Here is a 17,852-nt window from a genome sequence, read left to right on the forward strand (position 1 = left end):
ATTTTTCATTCCCAGGACTGACCTGCCTACGTTCTACTTATTAATGCAGGTTCCTCAAGAACTCAGCTGTGAGATTTGCTGGATCAATACTTGTCTTAGGCGTACAGATACAGTGAGCCAGAATGGCACCCAAGGGATGAAGGTATCTTCTCTCTACCTTTCCCTTAGAAAAATGGAAGCGAACATCAGTCAGCAACATAAGGTGTTAGCTTTAATATTAGCGAATAAATCCATGACAGACGTATGCTTGACTGATTGAAACTTGAGATTGCATGGGTTATAAGGGTAACATATGCAACACCAGCTGATTTTGCCCTTCCTCCTGGTAAGAGCCCACATACTCTCTGTGGAAGTTATGATCTTCTATAGGTCCAATATAACACAGGTCTGTCATAAAAGCGAAACTGAAAACTTCAGCAGTAACATAAAGGAAATATTTATTGTCAAGCATTACCACTTCAAAATAAGTAAGTAAATGCCATAGTAACTAACAGAATATAGGGCAATGTCTTGTGAATTCCTCTGATTTTAGTTTCTGACATCTTCAAAAAATAAATTTTTGGTTTGGCTGACAGGAAACTACAAAGTGCAACTGTCCTGTAATTGAAGCAATCAGACATGTAAGGGGACAATAACTATAGGCAAAATAAATCAGTTGTAAACAGAACTGTTTACTGTGTTTCGAGCCACCTCATTTTATTTTTCATCATATCTGAGGGTTTAGGCTTGCCTTTTTTTTTTTTTTTTAATTCCATTAAAAGTCCCAAGATTTTTACGTCTCAGTACTGTAAGGACCAGTTTTCTAAATGTTTATTCTCTGGGCTGGCAATAGTGGTTTGTTCCACTGAGAAGATAAACAATTAACTTAAGCAAAGTTTAACATTACGGACAAATGACTTATGCTTCTAGTAATTACTCAACTTGGGAGAGTAAGTTTTTTCATGAAACAAATTATGAAATTGCTTGTTTGTTTAGTATTAGTCAAGCATACTAATATTTCAGAGTTGTGAAAATTATGTTGTTTTCTCCACCCGTAAGACATAAAGCATGAAGTTAACAGTGCAAGTACAGTTCTTAAGAAAATGAAAAAGCTCCATGTCCCTGCAAAAAACAGTCTAGTTACTTTTACCTTTTCTGAAGTTGGGAATTAATTCATTGCCTCATGAATAGCATGGCCCCTAACCCATTCTCTTGAAATTCTCAAATAGAACACATCAAAGTTCAAGGGTAAACAACAATACAAGGAAAACAATGGACATCAGCATACCTTTATAAGAGCACAAGAACACAGCGGACACCCTTAAGGTGAGCTGTTCCCATTAAGCACCCTTCTTTCAAACAAATGTTGAAAGACAGCATTAGTCCTTGACTAAAATATACTTTCTTGTGACTTCTAATGGAAATCAAAGACTAATTTATAATCACTGTGCCTTTCGCCACTGAGATGGGAATGGTACATTCAATGTGCCTTCAAATAAGTCTTTCAAATTACACTCTGACAAAATACTTCAGGCTCAATCAAGTGAATCATCTTCAAGAGTGACCTTAGCTTGGTGATACAATCAGCAATTAAAATTCTAAAGAGGGATATGCCTCCAGTAACTGTTTTTTAAGTTACATCCAAGTACCTCCCTTCATAATGTAATTTGTGTCTGTTAAAAAAATACTGAAACACAAAGCACAGGCCAGCTGTATGCCATCTGAGAATCTGCACTCGTGTAAATAATTTGGTTCTCCCCAGACAGCCAGACCAAGATAAATGGAGAAAATAGCTGTTAAGTCACATCTGATGGGAATTTTGTCTTTTTTTAGTCACCTTACACAATAAATTTATCATGTAATTCTACATTCACTTTGTCAATAGAAAGGCTACTAGAACTATTAAATCCTTGTTAAATGTAAGGTTATTTATCCCATGAAGACATAGGTAGCTGTGACAATAACATTTACTTCAAATATTGATTACATAGCCAAGGGATACACTGAAAATTATAATATACATCTGTAACTTGGAATGCTTGAGATGGTTTCCACTGAAGTCTCACTCCTGATGCTGTTCTTCAGTGATCTGATGTTGTAGCCTAGGTTTATTAGGATTGTGTTCAATCAACCAGTCAGCAAGCCATATCTGCGGAACAAAAAACCCAAACATTTTCAGTTTTCTGTTGTTTTCTATTAAGTGCATGGGAGAATATTAAAAGCATTCAGAAAAAATGGACATACAAATAACCTGGTTTTTCTAAATGTTCTGTTAAATTTTCACAGCTTATATTGCTTTTGAACAATTCACACTGACCTTTAAGAGACAACTTTTCCCAGCAATTTCTATATTTGTGTATGCATAAGAACATTTGAGCCATACTTCAAATAATCTGGTCAACTCTGTTTTGGAATGAGTCTGTACAATATGCATAAACTGCTTAATGAGATATGACTCCTGACAACACTTACAGATCCTTTATTTAGTAATCATTCATTAAAACTGCCAGTCTTCTGCACTCAAATCACCTTAAAAGTACCTAAAACTTGAAACTAAAACACGGTTACTTTTTGAAATTCATCTTGTAAGTTTTCCAGAAAATTGTACTTAAATAAGAATGTGGGAGGTAGGAATGGCTTGAGTCCCAACTTCATCTGCCAATGTCTTTGCCTGGCCTTGGGCAAATTAACCCTTTGCCTCCATTTCTCCACTTGTAAAGAGAAGTTTTTAACACATCCTTATTTACTTCACAAGGCTGTTGACCATTAGTTACTGGAATGCTAAGTACAATACACTTCATACCATAGTGTGAAGTGAAAGAAAAGATGGAATAGTAGGCCAGTAAGGTAAGCAACACTCTCCTTTTATTACCAGATACAAAAGATTGGTTTGCAAAGAAAGAGACAACATGCAGAGCAGGAAGACAATCCTTACAGTTTAGTCAGCAATAGCAGGACAGTAAGTACTCAGACAGAAGACAGAAATGGAAAACAAACAAAACAAAACCAACCAAAAAAAAACAAAACACAGAAGCCCAAAAGCCCTTAGAAAAACTACTTGGGAAAATGAGAAATTTTAAAATCATTTGAGCCTGATTAAATGTATCCTGTGTTACTTAGGGAATTAGCTGAGACCACCTCTGTGCTGCTGGTAAGTACTTCTGAGTGGACAGATAGTTTCTGATGCCATCTTCAGAAAGGAAAAAAAAAAAAAAAAACAAACACAAACCCCCCCCACTCAAATCACCCCAACTTCAGTTGTTTTGTTCCTGGAAGGACACTAGAAACAAAAAAATTTCATCAATCTCCCTGTAAGTCACCTAGCTGATAACAAACTGAAAAGCAATAGTCAATATATATTTCTGAAAAAAAGTTATATCAAATCAACATAATTTTCCTTCTGTTACAAGGGGACAGAAATTATGGACAGGGAAGAGGGAGAAAATATCATGTTTTGATTCTAGTAAAGCTACTGACACTGCTTTATATAGCTTTATAACTTTCTTACAAACAAGAAAGGAAAGCGTGGTCTTGATGACATTACTATTAGTTACCACATAACTGGCTAGAAAATTGTGCTTCAAATGCAGAGATTAATTGGAAGCAAAAACAAACAGTAAGTTAGAGAAATGTGACTTACAAGGTAACAGGAAAAAAACCCTAGTTTTTAATATAGTGATGACTGAAGTGAAAAAAAAAATGGTACTGCTCTTCAAATATGCAATAGGTTGCTGCAAAACCCCAAGATATTACATTGTCTCCAATGTCCTCTGGGGATAGTAAAAAGAAAAAGTAATGGGCTAAAAATTGGAGCACGGGAGATTTAGGCTTACTTTTAGTGAAAGCTTTTCCACTAAGTATAATTAAGCACTGAAACAGATTGCCTAGGGAGCCTGTAGATTCTCCCTCACTGGAGTGCGAAAGAACAGGCCAGACAAACATTTGTTAGGAATAGTTAGATACAATTGGTCTGGCTTTTGGGCAAAGGGATGGATGAAAAGACTTCTTCATCTGTTTCCTAGATTTCTATGGTAACAGTGCCAGACATACTGATAAAGTGAACAGGTTATAAAGCTGGAACAATCACAGTACGTTTAATCTGACCCCATGTATACCACATAGTTCATAGAAACACCCCTGCTTATTTTTCAGGCTTTTTTTCTTAAGTGTATCTTTCAGAAAAATGCAATGTTGATTAAAAACCTGATGATGATGTAGAATCCATCACAACTGTCAGTAAATTGTCACACTGATTAATGACCTGCATTCTTAAAGAAGTACTAGAGTGAATAACTTGATCTTTAAGATTATAAAAAACATTTGCCGTATTTTTCCAGATGTAAGAAAGCTCATTTTGTTTAGGGACTGAAAAAAAACCACCACCCAACAACAAAAAAAACCACAACAGGAAATTAACAATAGTCTTTCCCTGAAGAACTGTAAATTGAATGACATCTATGGTTAAAAGGAATAATATGGGACAGAAGGGCAAGATACATCAGCCTGATAACAGGAAAGTGGTCATGAGAAGACAGCAGAATTTTCTGTAGCTCAGTTTGACCATTCAAGATAGGTTTCACTCAAAAGAATCATAATTAATTTTCCTGGTGAACTGTGAAGCAACCCAAGTAAATGCTAATCAGTGCTGTATAGTCAAAATAATAGCTTATCCTAAAGAAAGATTGATAATTTAAATAAACATAACTGACAAAATATAGACAGTCTTACTAAGAACTCTACAGTATTTTACTCAACTGTGTAACTACTACTACTGTGATTCGCATCTAATCTCACTTATTATCTATTGTATAAGAGCTATTTAATCTCAAACTCACCTCAGAAACAGTAAATAAAGTAAAAATTTATCTTTGACATCAGATGACAGTACCCATTTACCTTTCCAGCCATCTGTAACAACTACCTGTTAGAAAGAGCTTTATAGAAGTCACCTAAAAAACCTGTCATTTCATCAAGGCTGATTTCACTTAGTCCTGGCCCTCATTTCATCTGTTAACAAACCAATCAGCTTCTTGAAAGGCAAATATTATTTGATTAGCTCATTAGCAGGTAGCTAAAACAGCACAGGTCTTTAACAAAAGAGTAGTTTTCCTATATACACAGACTTTACTAATACAAAGTAAATGTATCACAAAGCATACAACACAGTACTGATATACATACCATTGGATCTGCTGGCTTCTCTTTACACAGTGCAGTGAGCCCAGCTAGTAACGTTGGCTTTACATAAAGGTTCAGGTAATCCCTAGCTCTTTGTCCAGCTGGAATTGGCTCCAAGATCACTGTAAAGAGCAACCACAGGTGTTGGAAAGCAGCTTGTAGAGTGATTAAAGCCAGCATTCTTTCAAAGGTTCTTTATATATGAGCTGCTGTTTTCCTTAATAAGCTAATAATACATAATGGTGTTTATAGCTTCTCCCACAACAAACTGCAAAGAAACAACCTACACACCTTTACAATGTCCCTGAGGTGATCTTCATAATTATAGCCAATTATGAAAGGGGAGGAAATCGGATCATCTGGGGAAAACTTGTATCTTTGAAGATGCACTGGGAGCAGGAGAGAAACTATATCCTATGTTTAGAATCTCCCTCTTGCACTGTAAAAGGTGGTTTCTGAAAACCCTAAAAATCTCACCTTAAGTCCTGCTTTGTTGCTAGGGTGAGAAGAAGAGACACGGTCTACAATGGGTAAGGCTTGTAGGGAAGTGCAACATATTTTATTAAACTAACTGATACAGTTAACAAAAAAAGACTAGCTTTTTTTAGCAGTTTCCCTTGCATCTTTCTGTCAAAGAGCAAAGCCATCTTTCAACTGTTACATTACAAACAGGAGATCCTCTCCCAGTCTCTCCAGGTTCTATGGCCCATTTCTCTGGCACTTAACTTTGGAATTGCACTATCATGTGAGAATCCAGCTGCTGCTGAACAGCAATTACTCAACCTGAGCCCCAGAAGAGAGTCAGTCTTCTCAAGTCAACCAGAGTCCTTGGGGCTGACAGCACCAGAAAGACATGCTGAAGTGTAATAGCTTCCCACTTCCTCTCATTTACTAGCTTTGTCTGCTCCAATTCCCAGACCACAGAGTTTAAAAAGTAGAAGCAATCCCTGCAACTATAATGGCTCTTCAGATATATTTTGGTATGCTTTTTGTAGCAGCAAATATCAGCTTATACATAAAAAGACTCATTCTCATGAAGCAAGTAAACCTCACCTCTTCTAAATCCAATTGTATCTAGAGTCTGGACAGAGATAAGTAATAACAGGGAATGACACTATCCTCCCAAAGACTGGCAATATATTATTTGCACCATTTTACCTTCTGGAAACATGAATCGAATTTCTCTTTCTGCTGAGAAAATGTTGAGACTGCCGTGAAGTGCATTCCTCAGATCATCAGTCCCATAGATTGCTCTTAAGCTAAAAACAAGAGAAAAAAACTGCTTGGTAGACAACTGCAAATCCCTTCCAAGTCTCTACAGTCTGAGAGCATATAAAAGCAAGATATATGGACTAATTAACAAGGCATTGGCTTGATTCTGTTTTTTAAAAGAATATGTAGCTACCTAAAATTTGTGTTCATGCACTTGGCATTTTCCATAAAATGGGTGAACTTTACATACTAAAAAAAAACAAAGGTGAAAACCTACATTACACAAAAATTTAAGAGATAACAGGCTACTCCAAATCTTTATCTCTATTGTAAAACAAGACAAAAAAAAAAAAAAAAGGAGGGAAATTCTGGTCTCACTTAAGAGATAGACAAAATCCAACTGTATTCACCAAGGCCAGTCAGCGAGTTACCTGTGAGGGTGAGTTCTCCTAGCTTTTATGCTGTTTGATGGTCCAAGCAATTCCTTCCAGTAGGAGACTGCACAATGTCTGGCAAGAACCATAGCAACTAAAGGTCCAGAACTCATATAGGCTGTTAAATTAGGAAAAAAAACTTTTCCATATTGATCTGCATAAAAGTTGCTACATTGCTCTGGGCTTAACTGGAGTTTCCGTTTCTGTAAAATGAAAAAAACCTTGCTAAATTAAGATAGCTTGCTACTTCAGATAGGATACACTGCTGCAGTCCTATCTTCAAGCCCGGGAGAACAGACACAGAGTAACTTCCCAGACTAATCTGATTCTCCCAGATCTGATCCTCTTTGAGATACAGAGTAACTAAGAGCAAGAGTTTAAGAGCAAGAGTTTTCCAAAGTAATTAAGAAGACAAACAGGCCATTTGAGGAAGACAGGATTTTAGCCTATGCAAACTACAGCATTTTATAACTGCTGGATGACTTTCTGTACAGTCAGGGCACTGTACAGAAAAAGTGAAGAGCATTACAAGGGCAGGATTTAATTACTCAGCCGCTCCAGCATAATGTTCTACTTTTAAACAATTTTCTGTTCAGCCCACACCGTTAATCATGCAATTATTCTATTTTTCATTCAGTACTCATGCTTTATGACTCTCACAATAACTGCCTAGCCTGCAGGTGGCCAGGATTAGGACAAGTTTGGGAGGTTATCTGAAGGCATAGGGCAGTCAAGAAAAGAGAAGAAAACAATTCTTAAAGTGCATTCTTTGCGCTCGAACTTACAAGAGTACCACAAATTCAGATTCCTTTTAACAGTGGTGCTAAAAGTGACTAGAGAGATCAGAAGACGCTATAAACATCTTGTCATTAAAAATATAAGTAAAAAAGATCTGATTTCTCTCGTCTTCTGACAGATTTTCTATAAATAGGACAGAAAGGTAAGGGAGGAAATTAAAAAAGAACAAATGTGGAAAGAGAGCATTTACAAGAGTAAGAAATCATTCTTATATAAGAATAAATATAGAATAATAAGAAAATAATTATTTTCTTGTAATAATAAGAAAAAATAAGAAAACCATTACATTTCCAGGAAAAAACAACCAACCAACCAACTTAACACTGTACCTGGAAGCCCAGCCGCCGCTCGCTCGCTGCCACCGCGGGCGGGGCGGGGCGGGGCGGAGCGGAGCGGGAGGCAGGCGCGGGGGCACAGCGCCCCCCAGCGGCCCCGCCGCGCACCCCGGGGCCGGGCCGGTGGAACGGCGCTGCGGAGCGGGGCCCTCGGGGCGCGGAGCGGGGCGGAGCGGGGGCCCCCGGCCGCGGAGCGGGGGCCCCCGGGTGCGGAGCGGCCCCGCGCCGCACATCCCGGCCTACCCCTCGCTCCCAGCGATCCAGCGCTCCTCCCGTTTTACTTCCCAGGTTCTGACTTACCGTACTAATTTATTTATTTATTTATTTTCAAATGCTCTTATAGATCAAGTGCGTGAAGAGCACCAGAAAAAGAGGGTTGAGAGAATACATTTCTTATCAGCGAACGGCAGATTTTCTCTTAATGCAATTGCTGCTGAAAGTCACTCCAGCACCTTTCCCAGCAGCACAGGGAGGGTCTGACATGGGTGCTCAGGGCAACATTCCCACAGCCACCACATCAGCTCCAAAATGTAAAAGGACAAGCTCAGTCAGTACTACTTAAATTAAATATTTGTAGCACACTTAAATATCCATAAAGCCCATTTACATTAAAAACAGTGGAAACAAAAAATAAGCCAGACCACAACTAGCCAGCTAATTAATTCAATTAATTCTCTAAGTACCCACTTGGCAAATGCATGCTCTGTGAAACGCTGTGATATCAGAACAATACGCTCTCCAGAGAGTTACTTCAGAGAGTCCACATATCTGCTACATATGTTTGCTAAATCCAAGTTTATTAACAGTCTGTGTTTTCCTGTGGTCAGCAAAATAGTTGGTCTGTTCTGTTCCATCCCATGCACCACCAAAATGTATCCCTACAGTATCTGGCAGCAGTGGTTGATGACATATGAAAAATATAAATTGCTTTTTGGGCACACTAACTTATAGTTATGACTGCTGAAAGTTAAAACAAATATTGTTCTCCCTTATAAACTGGTTATCTTCTCTAGAGCACAGCCTCTTACCTGAACAATCAGGAATCCTGATCGGAGAATGAGATCCTCTATTTCTTCTTCTTTATCAATAATATCTGGTTTGATGAGGGCCAGAGTTCTTTCCACAAAAATCTGAGGTTTGGGCATTAACATCTGCATCTTGGCTTCTAAATTAGGAATTCACGTGCCCCTTCTGTACTGCAATGACAGCAGTTTATTATATTTGGAGTTTGTCTATGTCACAGTCACCTGCAATTACATTTACCATGCACTCTAGGAATGGAGAGGGTCACCCCCACTTCACAAAATCCACATGAAATTTTCTCTGGACTAGTACTCTGTAGTTCACACTCCCTTTTCAGTACAGTAGCATTTTCTGGAAAATAAGCCCAAAATTAAACCATAGAATTAGAATCATAGAATGGTTTGTGTTGGAAGGGACCTTAAAGACCATCTAGCTCCAATCCCCTGCCAAGGGCAGGGACACCTTCTACTAGACCAGGTTGCTCAAAGCCCCGTCCAACCTGGCCTTGAACCCTTCCAGGGAGGGGGCAGCCACAGCTTTTCTGGGTACCCTGTGCCAGCACCTCACCATCCTCACAGGAAAGATTTTCTTCCTTACATCTAATCTAAATCTGCCCTCTTTCAGTTTAAAACCATTACTCCTCATCCTATCACTGCCCTCCCTGACCAAGAGTCCCTCCCCACCTTTCCTGTCCCCCCTTTAAGCCCTGGGAGGCCCCTCGAAGGTCTCCCCAGAGCCTTCTCTTCTCCAGGCTGAACCCCCCCCAACTCTCTCAGCCCGGCCTCCCAGGGGAGCTGCTCCAGCCCCCCCAGCATCTTCGTGGCCTCCTCTGGCCCCGCTCGAGCAGCTCCGTGTCCTTCTGCTGTTGGGGGCCCCCGAGCTGGCCCCAGCACTGCAGGGGGGCCTCCCCAGAGCGGAGCAGAGGGGGAGAATCCCCTCCCTGGCCCTGCTGCCCACCCTGCTCTGGGTGCAGCCCAGGACACGGGTGGGTTCTGGGCTGTGATTGCACATTGCTGGCTCACAGGCAGTTTTCTGTCCACTAACACCCCCACGTCTTTCTCCACAGGTCTGCTCTCAATCCACTCATTGCCTGGCCTATATATTGTTAGTCAATCATAAAATCTAAACTATTCTATTTCTAATATTTCACTAATTAACTCAGAGAATGTATGAGGAACAAAAAAGAAGAATTATCATACACTTTGGTGTGTGCAAAAGCAAGCCAGGCTCACTGCACTCCCACATCCTCCATCCACCAACCATGTGTTCCATGCATGAAGATTGTGGTGTGGGACTTATTACTTGGATCTGTTCCACCTGTAAGGCTCAGGGTATTTCTCAATTGTTAGTTAATTCTTGTATTTATGGGCTCAAGATGAAGTGCGTTTTCTAACTGAGTGGATCAGGCCTTTAGCAAGCAATTAGGATACAAAATTGTTCTGTGAATAGCAGAACTAGTGCCGTTGGGTTTCCAACAGACTTTTGACCTTCCTTTTCCCCCTCTTCCCTCTGCCTCCATGCTCGCAGTTCCAGGTCTCTCTCCATCTGTAGTGGACAAGACACAGGTAGGCAACCCACTGGTCAGCTCACTGCTGTGAAAACCATATATAATTGCTACCTTCTTGGTCGGGATGATCTTTTCTGCACCTATACCTCGGAGACCCTTTGTTGGCTTTCAAATTTTGTTGAACAGGCTGCGGCCATCGTCAAGGCAGCTGACACCACGCACAGAGGAGGAAAGACGGAAAGGACCGGCCAGGGCTGCCTTTGCTTCAGAACCAGGCTGAAGATGCACACCGCCGGGGCGCTTGGAGCGGCCGGCCGGGAGCCCGAGCCCCCTATCCCGAGGAGTGCAGGATTCGGCAGAGACCCGAGGAAGCGGCTCCCTCCTCCCCACAGACCCCTTTACCCGGAGACGGGCTCAGCCTCGCCTACCCTGAGGCACTCGCCGCCACAGCGGCTGCAGCCGCTCCCCCCCAGGCCGGCCCGCCGGGCCTTTCCCGCCGGCGGCGCCATGCCACTCACCTTCCCGCTCCGCCGCCGTTGCTAGGCGACGGCGGGGCCGGCTCCCCGGGCGGGCGCCGGGCGGAGCGGCCACAAGATGGCCTCCGCGGACCTCGGCTGCGGGCTGAGCCGGGAGGGGGGAGCGAAGATGGCGGCCGGGGAGCAGCGAGGCGCTGGCAGCCAGAGCCCGCTGCCCTCGGAGAGTGCCTGAGGCAGCCGCGGTCTCCGGGCAAATATACCCCGGGAGCCACACATGCCTGTTTATGGGCACCTCACATGGTGCGGGAATGAGGCAGGAAGCAGGGTGATGTGGAGGGGAGCTATCAAAAACCTCATTTTTCTGTGACAATAAAAGCTTTATGTCGGTTTTACCTCACGCTCGGGGCTGCTGAGGAAGGCACGATCTCGCAACAGACGTTCATAACTTGAGGTAGTGGTATTTGATGGAAAAAAAAGTACACAAGCTCTTCTTCAGGTGATTTAACTAGCAGTATTTATTGTGGGAGCATGCACGAGGTTTCCTGTTTACATCTCTGATCAACATCAGCGGGATGGGGAGCTTACAGTATGCAGCCTTCCGGCATACCAGATGTACTGACCTGAATCTACTGCTAATATTGGTTTTCAGCGTTTTTTATTGAATTACAGTGTCTATCCAGTGCTACTTAACTTTTAACACAAAAACAAACATGTAATGAGTAAGAAATGGTTTTCCAAGTTAAACCAAAATGAGATGAGCCATAAACAGAAGCTGAGTTCCCTGGGGATTTTTACCAGATTCTACCACCATTGTGCCCATAACCTTGCTCCCTGCACACTCCCGATTTCCCCGGCTCTCAGGGGCCGCTCCCACTTGGAGCAATTAGAGTACAGCCATCATCGGTCCAACGTGATCTTCCATGCCGTAGCCCGGCCTCTGTTCTGGAAGCTGAAGTGTTGGGGTGCCCCGATATCGCCTCCCCGTGTACCCGGGGCAGGGCTGCGTGTTGACCCGGCATTATCGGGGTGTGGACCGGCGAGTGGTGCTGATAACTGCTGAGCTCGCTCGGCAGCCGTGCTCCTCTCCTTTGGGCCACATCCCCTCTTACTACCGATTTCTCGAAAACTGTGGGATCCGAGGCGCTGTTAAGACCTCTGGCCTGCTGGCAAATTCACCTGAAACTGGCCATTGTGTCTGAGTCCTTGAGGTGACACTGACAAAGGGACAAAGAGAAAACAATTTTTTAATGAAATCAGACTGAAAGTAGATGCCAAGGAGAAAAGACAAAAAAATCCCACTTTAAGAGCCATAGATGCTGACCCTTTGTACCCCAGTTAGCAGACGAAATAGCAAATTTACTGCAAAAGCTGGTTTTGGTGTAAGAAAAATCCACTTTGCCTTAATCTTTTTCATGAGTAATGTAAGTAATGTAAAAATAGAAATGAGAAACAAGACTATGCATTTATGTCCTTGCAGCCAGTTTGAAATATGTTTAAAAAAAATCAAAGACTGAAGTTTTTATTCACATACCTTAAAAAATAAAGGTTCCAAGTGCACAAGACTGAGTAATTCAGATACAGGCTTTCTTTCACTAATGCAGGCACATGGTGTTTGTTTCTTTAACAGAAATACCTTATCCAATATTTAATTTGAAGACATTGTAAACACTGCAAGTACACAGAGATAATGGATAAACATGTTTTATTACACAAACAAACAAACAAAAGCTGAAAGGAAGACTTCACCAGTTTTTTAGTTTAGTTCAGAGTTAATTCAGCAAGAGTCATTTCTTTTCAAAGTCAATGAGCAGAAGTCTGACAGCCCTAGTTTAGATTTAGCAGTTCAAAGGCTTTCTCAGCCTGGATTCAGAATAATTATTACATAAGAAATGTTGAATTTATTATCCATGTAAAACACTGCTAACATTAATCACTTGCAATTTCTTTATTGTGTGCAGTTTTTTTTTTTTTTTCAGCTAACCAAGTTTAAAGAGAAATGTATCTTTCTGTGCATCCTTATATGCAGCAGTTTTGTTGGAAGCAGGGTGTTGTGCACTTCACTCCCCACCACGGGCCCTCTGTCTGTGTCAGAATTTCTCCTCCTGGCTGTTTCCAGAAGCATTTCTGGAGGGTGGAGATAGTCTAATTTTAGTACCTCGGAGAATCCTCCTCTCTCCAATGAGCAGGCAGCTGCATCTGGAGCTGCAGCCAATTACCCTGGTTTTCTTCCTGCTACGCTTCCCACGGTGGTTTAATAATGCAGACTTACAAATTTAAAGTGGCCTCACATATTAAGAGAAAATAACACCATGTGTTCCCCAACAAAGACATATATTTTCACAGTAGTAGAATCTCAAAGATTTCTTCTAAAGCCTTGGATTCTAGAAACCTGACCTTACAACCCTGTGTTAATATCATTATCTTATGTATATTATCTTTATAGTGCTTGAATAAATATTTCTGATAACAAAAAGGCTGAGGTATCTTCCCTAACTTCTGTAGGGCAGGGATGTGACTTTAAGAAAGGAAACAAACAAAAGTAAAATTCTGATTACAATGTAATGAACTGTTACAGTTCTGAATTCTTCTCTGGGCATAGTTTTGCTGCTGTATCTTATCTGTTAAGCGGTTTAACAAGCCTTAGGTGTCTCACTTATTTTTAGCTGGCATGGACTATAACAACACTGGAAGATTGTGGCTGCAGGTGCATTTGCATTCTAGTAACAACAGATAAGTAACTTTTTAAGGAAAAATTATTTCAGAGCTTTGTACTCCAATACTTTAAGGTAGAGAAACCAGTTAAAAAAGAGCGACTGTTTAAAAAAAAAGGAAAACAGAACTATGAAAATAACAAAGTGAAGAAAAGCTAAAGAAATAATATCAACTAGTTGCATTGATTAAAAATGAAGTTTGTACATCTTTTGGCTTTATTTTCATTTTGATGTTAAATACAGAAAAAATTGCTTTAGTAGTAATTTACTAGCCATACATTTACCACACATACAACTTTCATCCACCACAGACATTTGTTTGCTTCTGTCTCTCATAATAAACTGTCATACCCTCTCACAGTACCAGCTTACCTTCAGCACTTTCTTCATCCATGTTTGCTTTTGCAGTGCAAAGTGTCTCTGACGGAAATCCTGTGATCAGGCTAACTTCCTTCCCTGCAAGCCCGCTCTTGCCTCCATTTCTGCCTTCTTACAGCTAAACAATTCTACTTCTGCTGCTTATCTGCACTCCTGTAATCCTACCTAGCTTTTCATTGCTGCTGACTAACCCTTGTCAAGCCTTCCTTTTTGCTTTCCTCTGCTTGCTATCTCACCATTTTCCCTAAAGATAAAATTAACAAAATATTCTCTTGATGCTTCTCCTTTCTACAAGTCTCTAAGTGGCAATAACAAAAATCTTATCTACGGTCTTCTGTAACTCCATCACTTGCCCTCTTAACCTCACCCTATTTCATTTCCTGATCTTCTTCACACCCAGCCTTTCATTTGTTCACAGCTTTAGTCATTCAGTCTGCTCTGTCCTCCAGCACCCACACAGAGATGCTTATGCCTTTTACATTAAAAAAAGCAAACCAAACCAAAACCAAACAACAAAACAGCCTCTGGTAGAAGTGCCTCTTTTCAATTTTACAAGTCCTAATCGCATCTCTTGTCTGGTTCGACCTTAAAGCCCCTTCAAACCTGGTTTTGCTTCCTCTTGTCCTCTGAAAGCTTCTCAGCCTATCTTAAACCAACCTCTTCTTTGGCCTTCAGTCACATTTAGCATACCCAGACAGTGTCCTAGCTTAGCTTTGGCAATTATTCTCACCTATTGCTGCTTCTCTGGTCGCTGTTTTGGCTTGGCCTGTCAGTACCGTACCTGGCGTATCTTTCCCTTTTCTTCAAGAGCACTGGTGAGCGCTGGTCTTGACTCTCCTCCCTTCCCTTCTAGCTCACAGCTCAACATCCTAATGGTCAAAAAATGTAATTGCCTCTCATAACTGTCTCCTTTTAAACTTTAGGTGTCTCCATCACAATTTAAAGTTTTGGTAATAAGTGTGTTAGACAAACCATCTGCCTGAAAGCCAACCGTTTTTCTCCTGTGTTATTTTACAGCCAACTGTGCAAAGGAGTGGGTGGAACCTCACAGCCAGAAACGTTGAGTTTGGGCTCAGATTGGTCTAAACTGCTGTGGAGATGTCAACTGAGACACAATCTTTCTTATTTATGGACGTGGCTGGAAATTCAGCTCAAGCTCTCCTCACCTCAGTCATTATTTATAGCCTTTTCTCTGGCTTCAACAAATAAATCATCCACTTCCATTCAGAAAGCTCCGCAACATCATTTTCTTAGTTCTTCAGTTTAACTATATGAGTTCTCCACATCTTTCCAAAGAGTTTTCTTTATCATACATGAACCCATGACTCTTCAACTGCAAGCTCTTTCGCACACTGATCTGGTCCTGCGTACCTTTTGTCTGACACTGAAAGGGTATCTCCTATTTCCTGCCAGCCAGTACAACTCAATTCCACTACTGCCCTTTCAAATAAAAGACCTTCCTGCTATATCCCATGTTGTCACTCAGGATGAGCTCCTGTTGAACACCTGTACAGGTTGGCATTGACAATCTATTTTCTATAAAGCTCCTCATCATCTATATATAGACATGGTGTATAGATACTGCAGATAGATGTAAGGCTTTTACCCAACATTTTGGAGCAGAAACACTTGCACACGTTTGCTCTTTCATTGTTCTACATAATGTTTAACATAATACTGGCTTGGATTATCCCTGAGGCCACTAAGCTCAGAGATAAGTATTCAGTGTGATACTATCCACAATGAATAAATGAATGTATGAATAAACCAATAAAAATCTTTTATTTGGCAAATTACAAGCGGCAATCAGTTAAATAAGGCGCTTTTTTTTCCTGAAGTTTTTGTCAATGCTTTCTTAAGTGCATCTTCACATCATCTTAATTCCCTGTAGCATAAGGCATTCTTTTTGTCATTATTATTTTCAGCACTTACTTTCAGCCATACCATCAAAATCAGTGGGATTACTTGCATAATTATTAAATTTATTTATACTGTGCATAAAGACTAACTCAGATGCTTCATCAACAATTTCAAGGCAGTGAATGATAGGTTAGATCTCTCTTTTTTTAGAAGAGGGAAACTAGAAAAATCAACACAATGGAAATAACGAGGAAATAGGATAATGAAGAAAGGGAACGAGGCAATGAGGACAGGTATGGCACAAAACTGGTATGAAGAGACAGCAAGTTTGATAGAACAGAAAAATTAGGCTCACGATCAGAAAGCCCATACACAAGTGAAAGTCAATTAAATTTCAGTCAACACTATGAATAATCGTAGTAATTACAGGATTTAAAAAATGGCAAACAGAATTACAGTTTTTTCATCAGTAAATATGTCATATAAGGTGAATTACCACCCAAGAAGATATGTGTGTATTTTTCTTTGATTAACCACAGGCTTTGAGTGGGGAGTGAAATGCAAGACCAAAACCCAAGTCACAACCCAGAGGAATTCTTTAAAATTACCTGTGGCATGATGGGGCCTGGTGAAACAAAAAATCACAGCAATGCATATTGTCAAGTTTCTTGGTCTTCGATATCTAGATATGGAAAGAGTGACTTTGTTAGTCATGGCAGTGACAGTTTTCAAACCAGGCTGCCCGGCCACTCTACAACCACATTGTTATCCTGCTGTTGGATATAGGACATACAGGGCATCAAGCAGCGATTAAAATGGGGCAGCTGGGAATCACAGTGAGCCTTAGCAGTTGGGAACTGCTGTTTGGAATTGCCAAAATGAGAGATTGAGCCAAACCTGTCCAGAAATGGAAAAGAGTACAGCTTTAAAGAGAGCACTGTTAAGCAGGTAAAGGATAACAGGTGCCAAAGTACCAATGCAAGGGCTTGGGAAAGGAAAGATATGACATGTTCAGTAAAGCAAGAAATAGAACTGGTAAAGAAAAAAAAGGGGAAACATATGGAGAAATCCAAATGAAATTACAATCATTCAAGTCATTAGCAAGGCTTGATGAAATACAAAGGAGCTGTTTGGGGCAGCGAATCTTGCAAGAAAATTAAGTAATGTATCATCAAAAGCACTCAGGTTACCTCCATCAGCTGAGCCTAAATTACATGACAGACTCATATAAACTGCTGCCAATTTCAGTTTACTTCCAGGTGCTGGTCTGTAAACTTGGAACTGCAGCGCAGCTGTAATTCTGCAGTCAGCTGACACAGCTGCATACATAAAAACCTGCAAAAAGAAGGCAGATGGGGCATGAGGGTGGTAGCATTTACCCCTCCAGCTACCCCAGGGAGAGCAACCTGTAAACATCAGTTTGACTTTAGTCCCCTGTAGTGACTTAAGCAAGTATATGGTATTTTCCAACTGAAGCAGGCTACCAGCATGGTATAAACAAAAGCAGTTGGCTGGCAGACAGTGGCTTAGTTGTTTTTAATCACAAACCATACCTTTTGGTACAGACCTGATTGATAGGTTTACAATCTAAGCCAAAGCTGCCTAAAAAAAATCCAAAGAAATTCTCTTGCTGCATGTGGGGTAAGTTCCTCTGAGATGGTGTAAATTAGGATACTTTATGAAAAATTTATTCGCTTCTCATATTTTCTTTAAAGTTTAATACAACAAACACAGGTTTAAAAATGTATTCTCATAAAGATGTGTATCTTTATCAGATAATGTATACAACCTGTCCTGCAGACGTTACCATTTTCAAGTGTGCTGGTTAGGTACTCTTTGTACTGTCTTTACTAGACCTGACCTCATGTAACATTGTTTCACAAACTTTAGCCTAAAGAGCTGGCTGCAGAGCTTGTCCATAGTGTACCCTACTCTGTCAGCAGACTAGGTTTAGATAAGTA

The 17,852-nt window shown here is 40.8% G+C and overlaps 1 protein-coding gene and 1 long non-coding RNA gene across 3 annotated transcripts; both read right to left on the reverse strand.

Moving 5' to 3' along the window:
* Nucleotides 1-420: 420 nt before the first annotated feature.
* On the reverse strand, nucleotides 421-11,070 carry NME5 (NME/NM23 family member 5). 2 transcript variants are annotated; one of them, XM_033005939.2, is made up of 6 exons: nucleotides 10,985-11,070; nucleotides 8,965-9,132; nucleotides 6,801-7,006; nucleotides 6,316-6,416; nucleotides 5,161-5,279; nucleotides 421-2,128 (listed from the first exon to the last, which is right to left on the reverse strand). In XM_033005939.2, the coding sequence occupies exons 2-6, from the start codon at nucleotides 9,091-9,093 to the stop codon at nucleotides 2,042-2,044; spliced, it is 642 nt and encodes a 213-aa protein (XP_032861830.2). In that variant the 5' UTR covers nucleotides 9,094-9,132; nucleotides 10,985-11,070; the 3' UTR covers nucleotides 421-2,041. The 2 variants fall into 2 exon arrangements, with proteins under 2 accessions (XP_032861830.2, XP_032861831.2); XM_033005940.2 differs by lacking the exon at nucleotides 10,985-11,070 and adding an exon at nucleotides 10,159-10,195.
* A 363-nt stretch (nucleotides 11,071-11,433) lies between these two features.
* LOC116964917 lies at nucleotides 11,434-16,488 on the reverse strand. Its single transcript, XR_004409033.2, has 3 exons — nucleotides 14,026-16,488; nucleotides 12,474-12,610; nucleotides 11,434-12,156 (listed from the first exon to the last, which is right to left on the reverse strand). It is a non-coding gene; the product is annotated as an uncharacterized LOC116964917 (long non-coding RNA).
* Between the last annotated feature and the right edge of the window lie 1,364 nt (nucleotides 16,489-17,852).

The sequence above is a fragment of the Tyto alba genome, unplaced genomic scaffold, assembly GCF_018691265.1.
Source record: "Tyto alba isolate M040663 unplaced genomic scaffold, T.alba_DEE_v4.0 Super-Scaffold_17, whole genome shotgun sequence".
NCBI lineage: Eukaryota > Metazoa > Chordata > Aves > Strigiformes > Tytonidae > Tyto > Tyto alba.

Coding starts and splice junctions, on each gene's coding strand:
- NME5 (XM_033005939.2), bottom strand. CDS start 9,093: ATGCAGATGTTAATGCCCAAACCTCAGATTTTTGTGGAAAGAACTCTG. Junction 6,417..6,800: donor AGGAGAACTCACCCTCACAG/GTAACTCGCTGA, acceptor TCTTGTTTTTAG/CTTAAGAGCAATCTATGGGA. Junction 5,280..6,315: donor TCGATTCATGTTTCCAGAAG/GTAAAATGGTGC, acceptor TGCTCTTTACAG/TGATCTTGGAGCCAATTCCA.